The 12,694-nt window shown below is 37.9% G+C and overlaps 1 protein-coding gene across 1 annotated transcript in view; it reads left to right on the top strand.

Annotated features, from left to right (window-relative positions):
* Window positions 1-12,694, top strand: part of ABCC9 (ATP binding cassette subfamily C member 9) — a 126,471-nt gene that overhangs the window by 88,414 nt on the left and 25,363 nt on the right. Inside the window, exons 29-30 of the mRNA XM_023514704.1 lie at window positions 297-389; window positions 10,583-10,685. Coding sequence (XP_023370472.1) covers window positions 297-389; window positions 10,583-10,685 — 196 coding nt within the window. The remainder of the gene's footprint in view (window positions 1-296; window positions 390-10,582; window positions 10,686-12,694) is intronic.

The following is a 12,694-nucleotide window of genomic DNA, read 5'->3' as shown; positions in this document are numbered from 1 at the left end:
GGTATAAATTAGTTTCATAATAGGGGTGTGTACATTGGATACTTTTTCTTCCATTCTTGTGATACTTTGCTCAGAAGAACATTCTCCAGCTCCATTCAACCTGTATTTTTTATGTACCCATCTTCTCTTCCTCTTTAGAGTGGAAGCTGTTGAAACTTTCACTAATTATGTGGCAGGAGGAAATAGTTACAATGGCAAATACAAAGGCAATGAGTCACCTTTATTTAGAACAAACATGATGGTCTTTGAGCCCAGAAGTGTGCAGGTGTTTATTTTTGCCTCTCTCTCTGTCTCAGAGATCTCCAGGAACTTGATGACAGCACCCAGCTCCCTCTGCTTTGCCACTTCTCAGAAACAGCTGAAGGACTCACCACCATTCGGGCCTTCAGGTGAGCAAACATGTTTTCACATTGCTGATTGGGCACTTACATCATCAACAAATGTTTGTCTGCTAATAACTGATAATTGCTACCATCTTGATTCTCGCTATGTGTGGATACACTAAAAAAGGAAAGAGAAAAACGTGGTTATAAATGCTCAGAGTTAGAGTTTCAGCATCTGAAGTTTTAAGAATTTACAAAGGATGAAGCAACAGATTAGGAAAATATATATAGGCTGTGTGACTTGGAGAAGGCTGTAAATTCTGTAACCTAGTTTTCTCATCTTGTAAAATGTGGAAATAAATTTTACTTCTTAGGATCACTGGACAAGTTGATATAATGCATATAAAGCATGAACCACAATTAGGATTGAGGAAGCACCCAACAAACAAGTTAAATTAAATGTATAAATAACTATAGTGATAGTAGTAATCATAAGAAGAAGAATGCTATTGTACCAAAGTTGTCTTAGAATTTAATCCTTTTTTTTTTTTCAATCTTTGTAAACAGAATAATAACCTAAGCTTTTGATCAAGAGCATTTACTTAACCCTCATAAAATTATTGGCCAAGTGCAGTGGCTCATGCCTGTAATCTCAGCGCTGTAGGAGGTTGAAGCAGGAAGATCACTTGAAGCCAGGAGTGAGAGGTGCTGGACTGCCATGAGCGATGATTGCACTCCTGCAAACAGCTGCCTGCCTGGGCAACAGAGTGAGACACTGTCTCTAAAAAAGAAAAAAAAAAGGGTGGCACCTGTGGTGAAAGGAGTAGGGCGCCAGCCCCATATGCCATAGGTGGTGGGTTCAAACCCAGCCCTGGCCAAAAACTGCAAAAACAAAAAACTTCACTTCATTTTCCTTTTGAAATAAGATCGGAAAAGAAGGTGACATTGCTGAATATATCATTTAACCTAGAAAATTCTTATTTTAAAGTATTGTTACTTTCTGCAACCCTAACTGAAAGCATGTATGGATTTTAATCGGAGACTGTTCTGAGCTAAGAAATTTATTTTTAAACATAGAATTGGGTCACAGAATAGTCTATAAAGATACAACTATCTACAACATTATATACCATGGACTTTCTACATAAATGAAGTTATTGGTGTGAAATATGTATATTAATATAAAATTTATATTCTGATAGTAGCCAGCAATAACCAGTGGTGTTAATAAATACACCATATCAAAGATTATTTTTCTCACCAAAAAAGCTCTTTCAAGTTTATTTAAGAAATATTTACTTGAGTATTAAACATATTCCAGGTAGTATTCTTGTCATCAATATATAAAAACTAAAGAGACATTGCCTTTCTTTTTCACCCCACCTAAAAGTGGCGCTGGTTTCTCCCTCCCATGTCCCCATATCTGCTGAATTATCCTACTGTTTTGGTGATACTTATCTGAGTATTTTAAATTATCTTCTTGTTTGTGCGTTTACATGTTGTCTGTCTCTTCCAACTGAAATGTAAACCAAACGAAGACTATTTTGTTTTTCGGCTCTTTTATAATGAACACCTGGGAAAAATGCCTGCCACTAAGTACTCAAGAAATACATAGACACAGACTAGCAAACATGGACTCTGTCCTAAGGAACTGACAGCCTAGTTGAAGAGAGGGTTTAAGAAAACAAAATGGTGATTCGGCGCCTGTGGTTCAAGTGGCTAAGGCACCAGACACATACACCTAAGGTGGCAGGTTCAAATCCAGCCTAGGCCCACCAAAAAACAACAATGACGGCTGCAACCAAAAAATAGCCAAGCATTGTGGTGGGCGCCTGTGGTCCCAGCTACTTGGGAGGCTGAGACAGGAGACTTGCTTGAGCCCAGGAGTTGGAGGTTGCTGTGAGCTGTAATGCCACAGCACTCTACCCAGGGGGACAGCTTGAGGCTCTGTCTCAAAAAAAAAAAATAGAAAAAGAAAACAAAATGGCAATGCAGTATGGTGTATGGTATAATATATGTATCACAAGAAACAACTGTATTTGAGAGCAGGGCAGCACTCTGCCTCAAAAGAATGAGGAGATAATAATTGAACAATAAGTCTTCAATATATGCCAGCTGACCTAGCATGCACTAGGGATATAATCTTCTAAGCAACTGTAATAAATACACAAGTACATGGCCATTTCTATTTTATGTAGAAATCAAAAGAATTCAGTATTGTTGGAACATAAGGAAAGAAGAAAGAAGTGTCCACTGGTATAAAACTTGAAACCATAAAGAAAGGCCGTTATGTAAAGGATAGTGAATAAATACCTGTAAGGAACTTGGACATTATTCTTTTCATGTAGGGGAGTCACGGAAGAAATTTGAGTAGGAATGTGACATAATCAGAAGTGTGTTTCTCGGGATAACATTGGTCTACTATCTATGAACTGGAGTTGGTTAAGGCTAAATGCAAGAAGATTCCAGGAGACTGTGACAGTGGTCCAGCTGAGAGATAACAAAGGCTAGCTCAGGAAGTAAGGATCTGAAAAAAATATTACCAAGTAGAGAAATATTTAGAAAGTGAGACCAATGTAATTTATGAGAGTAAATGTAAGAGTAAGGTTGAGAGAAAAGTTGAAAATGATCGCTTCTAGGTTTCTGATCCCTGTGAGTGAAGAGTTTTACAAACTAGGACACTAAAGATGATATGGAGGATTAGAGAAAAAAAATGATGACTCTGTGTATGAACCCATTCTAAGTGGAGATGCTGATTAAATAACCAGCTGGAGATTTTTGTGGTCAGTAATATAGGTTTGGAGTTTCAGAGATATCCCAGGGCACCTCCCCACCCTTTCAAATCTCTGATGTGTCATTCCACACCCTAAGTCCACGTGTACACATGTAACCCTTAAAGTTGTACAATTTTTTTGAAAAGAAGGTGTCTCCAGGGTAGAAGATAGCAGGTTTGGGTATCATCCTCTTAGGGATATTATTTAAAGATTTGGCCATGGATTTGATTGCCAAGTGAAAGCATGTAAACCAAGAAAAGAGGAGCTTGGATAAAATTTTTGAACTACCAACATTTAAGGAGCAAACAGATAAAAACAATCTTGTGGAAAATATAGTCTTCCAATTGCCAACTCTTTAAACAAGGCTGCTCCTCTTAGCTTCATGCTTCAGAGTAAGAGACCTAATACTACTTGTCCCTCCTGACCGCCTTTTATGTGTGGCTAACCAGTGCTTATCTCACTGCTGAAATATCAGCCCATGATTATTATTTACTGTGGGAAACCTTCCCTGAACATTAGAATATATATTTCACACCCTTGAGATCTCTATGTTAACCTGTGTCCTAATCTTACCAAACTGTATCACCATCAGCTGTGTGTGTGCATTCTTGCACAAGACTGAAAGCTCCTTAAGAGCTGGCAATGTGTCTTAAGTCTTTATCTTCAGAATATTAATAGAGTCAAACACATAGTAGATGTGTTCAAATGTTTCATGAATGAATTAATGGATACTCCATTGCTCAACCTATTACTTCCTGTTAATATCTCTATGGCTCTTCAACTTTCATCTGCTTCTGGCTCTCTTAATTTGGATATCTTGTTTGAACTCTGTTCTCTAGTCAACTTCTTCAGGAAAGGGGAGGGGTTGGTGTACCCCTTGTTGTGGCTTCAGGCTTCCAAAACCCCTGCTGAGCTCCTCCTGAGCCTGGCTGTCCCCAACACAGACCAGCCTGATGGTATCAAATCTAAAACAATGCCTTCTCCATAGAAGGAGCATCTAGGTTTTGGCAATCTTCCTCTTGTGATTACTACTTTAGCAAGTTGGTTCCTGCAAAGAATAACTACCCCATGATTGAGAATTTAATGGAGATCAAATTCACTTCATTGAATATATCCAGAGAGAAGAGACCAGCACCCATTCAATTTACCTCCTTAGAGGTCCCCAAAGGCCCTAAGTGGTCAGATTTTTTATAGCCCTTTATCCAAAAGACACCTTCTGGTAAGCAAACAGTTAAGTCTAGTAGCTCTACCCTTGCCAAGAACAGGTCTAGAAGGCCTAAGCGACTGCTGTACCTATGTTTAATCCATATGTACCTGAGGCAACATCCTTGTCATGGGCCTCAAGTTAGTCTTGTCCTCCTCCTTTCAAGAACTCAATGACATAACTGCCAAATGTTATCACACAGTAGGGCAGACCTCATGTTCCCACTATGGGAGGATAAGCCTTCTAATTAGCAGGCAAAGAATCCGAATTTAGTGTGGATGAATGGAGCATTTTAAGCCTTTTATAATGTTTAAATGTGAGTATCTTATAAAGAAATTAATGGTCAATGGTAGCAAAAACAAAAGCAGAATAAAAAGTGCCCATTGGATATGGTAACCACGAAAGTCTTGGCAACCTTAGCAAAAAAACAGTAATAGTAAGATGAAAGGATAGAAGTCAGAATCAAGAAGGCTGAAGAATTAACTGGAAGTCTGAACACAGATGTGGCAAGGAAATGAGATTCTTTCAAGAAGTTTCACTACGGTAAGAAGAGTGGAAGGGGAGCTAATTAAAAGAAGGAGGGCTATAAAAATGTTTGTCTTTTAATTTTTTTAATTTTTAAAATTTGTCTTAAATTTCAAAATATTGTAGGGGTAGAAATGTTTTTGGCTACATGGATTGCTTTTGTAATGCTTGAGTCAGGGCTATGAGTGTGCTGTCACCCAGATAGTGTTCATTGTACCTGTTAGGTAGATTTTCAACCATCTCCCCCTTCCCCATCATACCTACTTGAATTCAGCTGAGTTTTAGTACCCTCTATGCATAATGTGTGCTGATTAGTTACTTCCAATTTAATAAGGAGAACATGGGGCGTTGTTTTTCCATGCTTCACTTGGGATAATGATTTCCAGTTCCAGTCATATTGTTGCAAAAGGCAATAAGTCATCCTTCTTTGGGCTAAGTAATATTCTATGGGGTACATATACCACATTTAACCCATTCATGTATTGACGAGCACTTGGGTTGGTTCCACATCTTTGTAATTGGGAACTGTGCTGCTATAAACATTTGAGTGCAGGCATATTTTTTGGATACAGTGACTTCTTGGTAAATACCTAGTAGTGGGATTGCTAGATCAAGTGGAAAGTCCACTTTTAGTTATTTAAGGAATCTCCATACTGTTTTCTATAGAGGTTGACCTAATTTGCAGTGCTGCCTGCAGTGTGTAAGTGTTCCTTTCCCTTTTTATCCTTGCCAGCTTCTATTATTTTTGGACTTTTTGATAAAAGCTATTCTCACTGGAGTAAGGTGGTATGTCATTGTGGTTTGAATTTGCATTTCCCTAATGATTAGTGATGTTGAGCATTTTTTTCATGTGTTTTTTGGCCATGTGCATATCTTCTTTTGAAAGCTTCTGTTCATGTTTTTTTCCTTCTTTTGAAAGCTTTCTGTTCATGTTGTTTTATGTGTGGGGTTGTTTGATTTTTTTTCTTTTCTTGCTGATTTGCTTTAATTTTTTGTAAATTCAGGTTATTGGCACTTTTATCAGATTTAAATATGCAAATACCATGCATTTTCTCACATTTTGTAGGTTTTCTATTCACTCTGTTGATTGTTTCTTTGGCTGTGCAGAAGCTTTTTAATTTGATCAAATCTCATTTATTATTTTGGTTGTTGATGTGATTGCTTTTGGGGTTTCCTTAATAAATTCTTTTCCTAGGCCAGTGTCTATTCACGTTTTCCCAACGTGAATTCTTATTTCATTCCTTAGGCTTAAGCCTGTTATCCATTGCAAATTAATTTTTGTGAGCAATAAGAAGTGTGGATCCTATTTCAGTAATCTACATGTGGCTATACAATTTTCCATTTTACGGGGATTCTTTTCCCCAGTGTGTTTCTGTCTGCTTTGTCAAAGATCACACGGCAATATGAGGATGGTTTTATGTCTGGGTTCTCTGTTCTGATCCATTGGTCTACATCTCTGTTCTTGTGTTGGTACCATGCTGTTTTGTTACTATAGCCTGGTTGTATAGCTTGAAGGCTGGTAAAATGATACCTCCCAATTGTTCTTTTTTGCTTAAGATTGTTTTGGCTTTCTGAAGACTTTTATGATGCCAAACAAAGTGTATAATTTTTTTCTAGACCTGTGAAAAATGAAATTAATATTTTAATGGGGATTGCATTGAATCTATAAATCATTTTGGGTAGTACAGATACTTTAACAATGTTGATTCTGCCAACCCAGGCTGTTTTTTTCCATCTGTTTATATCCTTTGTGATTTCCTTCCTCAGTTTTTGTAGCTCTCCCTGTAGAGGTCTTTCACCTCCTTGGCTAAATATATTCCTAGGTTTTTGTTATTGTTGTTGCTGCTATTGTGAAAGGTATTGAGTCTTCGATTTGATTCTCAGCTTGACTGATGTTGGTGTGTAGGAATTCTACTGATTTGTACACATAGATTTTGTAGCCTGACACATTTCTGAATGTATTTATCAATTCCAGGAGTCTCTTGGTGAAATCTTTGGGGTTTCAAGAAACAAGGCATAGAAGAAACATATCTCAAAATATGTTTTATGTTTTTATAAAAGCCATATATGACATTTTTCATATTGAATGGAGAAAAGTTGAAAGAATTCCTACTTAGAACTGGAATAAGATGATGATTCCTATTATCATCTCTTCTCTTCAACATAGAGGTGGAAGTGATAAGCCAGAGTAATCAGGCAAGAGAAAGAAATTACAGGTATCCAAATTGGAAAAGAGAAGGTCAACGATCACTTTTTGCTGTTGATATGATCTTATATCTTGTCTTTTTTATTTTTAAGAAGAAAATGAGGTTGACATTTTTAAAGATTGGAAGGGAAACATTGAGATATTAGCAGGATGGGACAACTGATGGAACAAATTTTCAGAGCAGATTAGCAAGAATTTGTTCAGGTGCCAAATAGAAAGACCAGCTCATCTTGAATAGTATTTGGTATATGCCTCCTCTATGAAGCCAAGGAAAGGATGTGAATGGATTCAGGCTAGCTGGTAGATGAAACAACAGGAAGTTGATGGGTTCAGTATATAATAGCCTCTGTTTTTGCCCCAAGAGACAGAGTGAGTTCATCTGAGAGTGACAGGAACAGGATTGAACTAGAGCATTGTGATGGGAAGGAGGGAGATTTTAAATGAGAGAGGAAACTGACCAGGTGTCAAGGTTAAGATTTTTAATTAACCTTCTTCACTAGACACATGGGCAAAATTTAGCATTACTATGGCTAACTTTACTTAGGAAAAATTATAGGTAGCTGGACAGAGAACAAAATATTCTGTTAGCCTTCAATGCTTGAATTAAAGTTGGAAGAAACCAAAGACAACCCACCTTCTATCTAGAAGTACCTGCATGGTCCTTGTCCAGTTTAGATCTTCCTGAGTTCATTTTAAAATAAATATATACTACAAATATCAACACTCTTTAAATCAGAATAAGTCTTGTAAATGTGGAGGTGACCTGGGTGCTGTGAATAAAATTCCAGAATCTTTACATTTAGTACCTGTAGTCAAGAGTCCAATACATTCTTTTCCATCCATCTGTTTCTTTCTTTTTTTTTTTTAACTACCCAGAGTCCCCAGAGTCTTGAGCTCTTTTGGAAAGTTAGTATTTACTGATTAGGCTGCTTTTCCTCCCCTGCATTCAGGGTTCGTGGTGTACTCACATGAAGCAACTCCCTCAAGTAGTTTACCACGAAGTATCACAGTTAAATTAGATTTGAGATTTCAATGACCTTTCCTATTTTTTTTGTGTGTCTGACAGAATAAAGGTCTAAGAATGTTCAGAAGATGAGCTGGATGTGGATGAAAAGATACAGACTGAGTGTGTCAAAGTTTCCATTAGGAAAACAGAAGGTTTCTTGCCAAATAGAAACACGCAGAAAGAATGTTCACTGCATTTTCACCCCTCCCCTCTCAGTGCTGCCTCAAACTGTTGCCAACTCCATTTACAAACTCTTTAAGAGTGTATCAGAAATAATATCCCAAAATGAAAGGAAGAGTCAGAAGAGTCTTAGATGAAGTCCTTTGTCAGAACCAAGTGTTTGATATTCATATCAAATGTAGTCCACTGACTTTAATCCAACTGGTGTCATCTCCAGCCTCTCCATCTCCACTGTGTTCTAAGGAGAGGAACACGTCTTGAGCCCCCTGCACATATGGGGCTTTCTTGAGTCTGTGCCTTTGCTTTTGTTTTTCCTGCTACTTGGAATGCATTGTTCTCCTAAAAATATCAGCTCATCTCTTAAAACCTATCTCAGATCATCTTCCCTATCTTTTGTAAAATCTTGCTTCCTCTCTCCTGAACCCTGACTCCATTTCCTACTGCCTTGATTCTCTGGTCAGTGCAAGTCATTGCCTTTCTTTGTGTTCATGCAGCATTTTGTGCACAGGGTCCTTATAGGGTGTGTTGCACCATCTTTGTTGATGCTGTCCTTCCCTGGACTGCAGGCTTCTCAAGAGAGAAGACTGTATCTTGTTTATATGGAAACCCCCAGTGTCTAGCATAATGTCTCACTTAGAGTTGAACTTGTTAAATGCCTCTCAACTGATGGACATACCTAACACGTACTTAGCAAGTATCAAAAAAAAAAAAAATCCTTACACATATATACATATCTTTACAGTTCTTGTCCACTAGCTCAGTAAATCCCATAATCCTATAACCTCCTCCTCCCCACCTTTCAGTTACTATAGTCATCCCTAAAAGGATCATCTGGAGGGGAAGAATGTTCCCTGGATGGGTTGGTCTCATGCCAGTGCATTGCCATTCAGCCAGGTCATTCTGTGCGTGGCATTTAGGTCAAGGATACATAACTCACAGTTAGATAATTGTTTGGCTCTAATTTCCAAAGCTTTGATTGTTGTATATCAGATCTTGCTGTCCAAGTGAATTATCTATTTAGTTGGCCATATTGGAATGATCAGATTGATTGGATGGATATCAAGTATCTGCTTTATATTGGCCTGTATGGACTGCTTCAGTAGGCCAAGTGAACGCCCCACCCAAGACTTCATTCTTTGACATAAGTAATGGTTTATTATAAAATTTTGCCATTTTATTTGAAGATTTGGTGGGGATGAGTGGGAGGGAGCATTGGAACAGTCTTTCATCAAATGGGAATCACTGCCATGCTGTCAGATGAAATCTCATCATTTCTTACAATAGCACATAAATTGGAGGTCTATATGAGACAAGCCATCACTGCAGAGAGTGAGGGAACCAGATTTTTATTGGCAATGTCTTCAGTCTTCATACTGGTTATTTTCAATATGTTATCTCGCTTTCCATTGTGTCTGTTATTTGGGAAAAATAATTGGAAAATGAAAAGAGATTATCTTTGTGGTTTAGAAAAGATTTTCACCACATAGCATGAGTTTCTTTGAGACAGTTGCTCACATATTCCAGTAGCTAAGTCTTTTATTAGCAGTGCAACTTACAAAATAAGTTACACATTTGGCATGTTTATGTTGAACCCCCAGAATGAACTGAAGCTGTTGGGGATCACTATCTAAACGTACATATCATAGTACTGAAAAGTACCACAGACTAAGAGTTCCCTTTATGCACTGACCATCCTTGCAAATAGTTTAAAATTTAACAGTTCTAATAAGGCAATTTAAATGTCTTATTTAACAAGAACGGGACCTTCTCCACGGGACCCTTTCCCTACTTCTTGCCACCCCAATTTTTATTCTTTGGTTCCTAGAAACAAAACATAAAATAGAATTTTAAAAATACCCGATTGCATGTTCCAAATGCATAGTTTTCTGTCTTTCCGGTTTCCCATCCTGTACCTCTCTCCCAAGTCTAACTGCATCATTTGGAAAAATAAAATAGACCCATAAAAAGTGGGTTGAATGTGTTGCATTTCTGTACAACTTAACTCTGGTTTTCGTAAGACCCTTGCAACCTACCATGTAAAAACCATTCCCTGTTTTTATGACTACAATAATTATTTGGAAACTTATAAAATAATCTTAAAAAAAACTTCATCATGAGAAGGACTCCTTTTCCTACTACAGATATAAAAAAGAAAGCTACCTTTGACCACACCATTTCTACCAGAAATGCTGCAGAGCAGTAGCAGCTGGCTGGTCTTTATTTCGAAGCAGGAGTCTATTTACCAGTCACCCCATCCCATCAGTGTATCACTATGTTGAGTAAATACTGTAGTAGTAAGTGTGACTGTTTTTTATTACTTCTCCTGTTGTGTGGCTAACATCATAATATTTTGGTTGTCTGCAGGCATGAAACCAGATTTAAACAACGTATGCTGGAACTGACGGACACAAACAACATAGCCTACTTATTTCTCTCAGCTGCCAACAGATGGCTGGAAGTTAGGACGGTACGTTCATTTCATGATTTCGAAATGAAACCAAACAGAGAAGAGGCCTGATTCAGAGAGGCAGACAGTTGTTAAAATCAGTCTCGCCCTGAGATTCAGCACTAGCTTCACAGTTTCTGGACTTGCAAATAGCTCAGGTTTGTTTATGTTACAGATGGAATTTGTCATAATGTTTTTGCTAATGACAGGACAAATAAGCTAAAAAGCAAAAATTCATTTTGTGTTCATTAGTCTCTAGATTACATAAGTCAATGAAATGGCAAATATTTGTATAACTTCAATTATTTTTTTTTTCAAAAGAGCACATTTGACAAGTGAACAGATTTCCTCATTTCCTTTACTAAGCTGGACAGGCCTGGGAGTATTAGCGTAAAATGTAAAAAAACTACATCGACTGCCCTTTTCTGTCCTGTATGATATAGAGCAGGGGTCCTCAAACTTTTTAAACAGGGGGCCAGTTCACTGTCCCTCAAACCACTGGAGGGCCAGACTGCAGGCCCTGGGACGAGTCGGCTGCTAAACAGGACAGGCAGCGGCAGCAAAAACACCTGGCAGGCCGGATAAATGTCCTCGGTAGGCCGCATGTGGCCTGCGGGCCGTAGTTTGAGCACGCCTGATGTAGAGGAACAAGCACCAGCTTTGGCATCACATTTGGTCTAACAGGTTAATGTATTTGAGCCCTAGGTCTTCGTGGATAAAATAAGAATAAGAATACATACCCTGTGGAAGTATTAGCTATTATTAGCTAGTATTATTTAAAATAATATAAATCCACTCGCACAGTGATTGGCAAATGTGTTCAAGAAATACCTTCTGAATGAGTAGATGAATGGAAACATTACCTATCCTGATAAGAGTAGTTTACTTTATAAGCCAATCAGTAGGACTATAAAGCAGAAGACAGATGAGATAAATGTTCCAGAAGGGAAAGAATGTAGTTTGCAGTCTGTATAATCTGCGGCAAGAAGAAGCTGCTTTGGTGGTGATGCTGAGTTGACCATAATTTTTTAATGGTTATCTGTCAGTTTTGAAAAGAAAAAGCAGTTTTATCTGTACTATTAGAAGAACCTTATTCCCACAGATGATGTTTCTCTAACACGTGCAGGCTTTCTTTCACAACTCAACATGCCCAGAGAGGGAAGATAGCAAAGGGAATTTGATAGGGTTGAAATGAAGGAGGCCACGTTAAAATCTGAGTAGTTGATTGCTGGATAGATACTTATATAGAATCTTGGACACCCTTACGAGCTTTAGTTATCATGATTTCTCACTGGTTTACAAAGACTCTCTGTGACTAAATTAGTCATTATCTGGAGATTATTCAGCTACATAGTACAATTATTTTCCACAAATTTTTGATAGAAACATTGGTTGTTGATAAATTCCTTCCAAGAGGTATGAGGTGTGGAAGGAGGCAGGACAGAGTTGCTTGGGAATTACTTAGCTAAAGGCCAGTGAAGGGTCACTTAGGGTTTAATCACACGACCAAAACACTCTTCCTAGAACCTAGGCAGAACATAAATACTTGTTTTAAGCTTCTGTTTGTTGTGTTTTTCTTTCTTTTACTCTTTTTTCTGTGGGGGAAATAATCATATCTGATTAATTAATGATGAAGTAGCTTAATGAAAAAATCTTTCAAAACCATAAGGGTAGAGTGTCAGTAGCAACCTTCACGTCTGATTTTCTTGAATTTAAAGATCAACTTCAAGTACGTCTTTGGAGGGGCAAGTGTATTTTTGTACTTGGGGTGAGAGTCACACTGTGACTCCTGTTTTCTGCCCCTTAGCACTTCCTACTGTCAGGTTAATGGGCAAGTGGTGAACAAAAACCTTCAAGCAAACCATATGCTGTGTTCTCACAGCCAGAAGACAAGATACTAGAGCCTTTCTTGGTGCCAAAAAAGGGAAGGTCAGAATAAATTAGAAAGAAACAGCAGCCAAAGTCAGAATGGTTTAGTCTAATTTGACTCACAACCCAGTATTTTAACCCCCATGTGAAAAAGCAGTTGC

Source organism: Otolemur garnettii, unplaced genomic scaffold (assembly GCF_000181295.1).
Source record: "Otolemur garnettii isolate 467f Iridium unplaced genomic scaffold, OtoGar3 scaffold00057, whole genome shotgun sequence".
NCBI lineage: Eukaryota > Metazoa > Chordata > Mammalia > Primates > Galagidae > Otolemur > Otolemur garnettii.
This window is presented reverse-complemented; position numbering and strand designations above follow the sequence as displayed.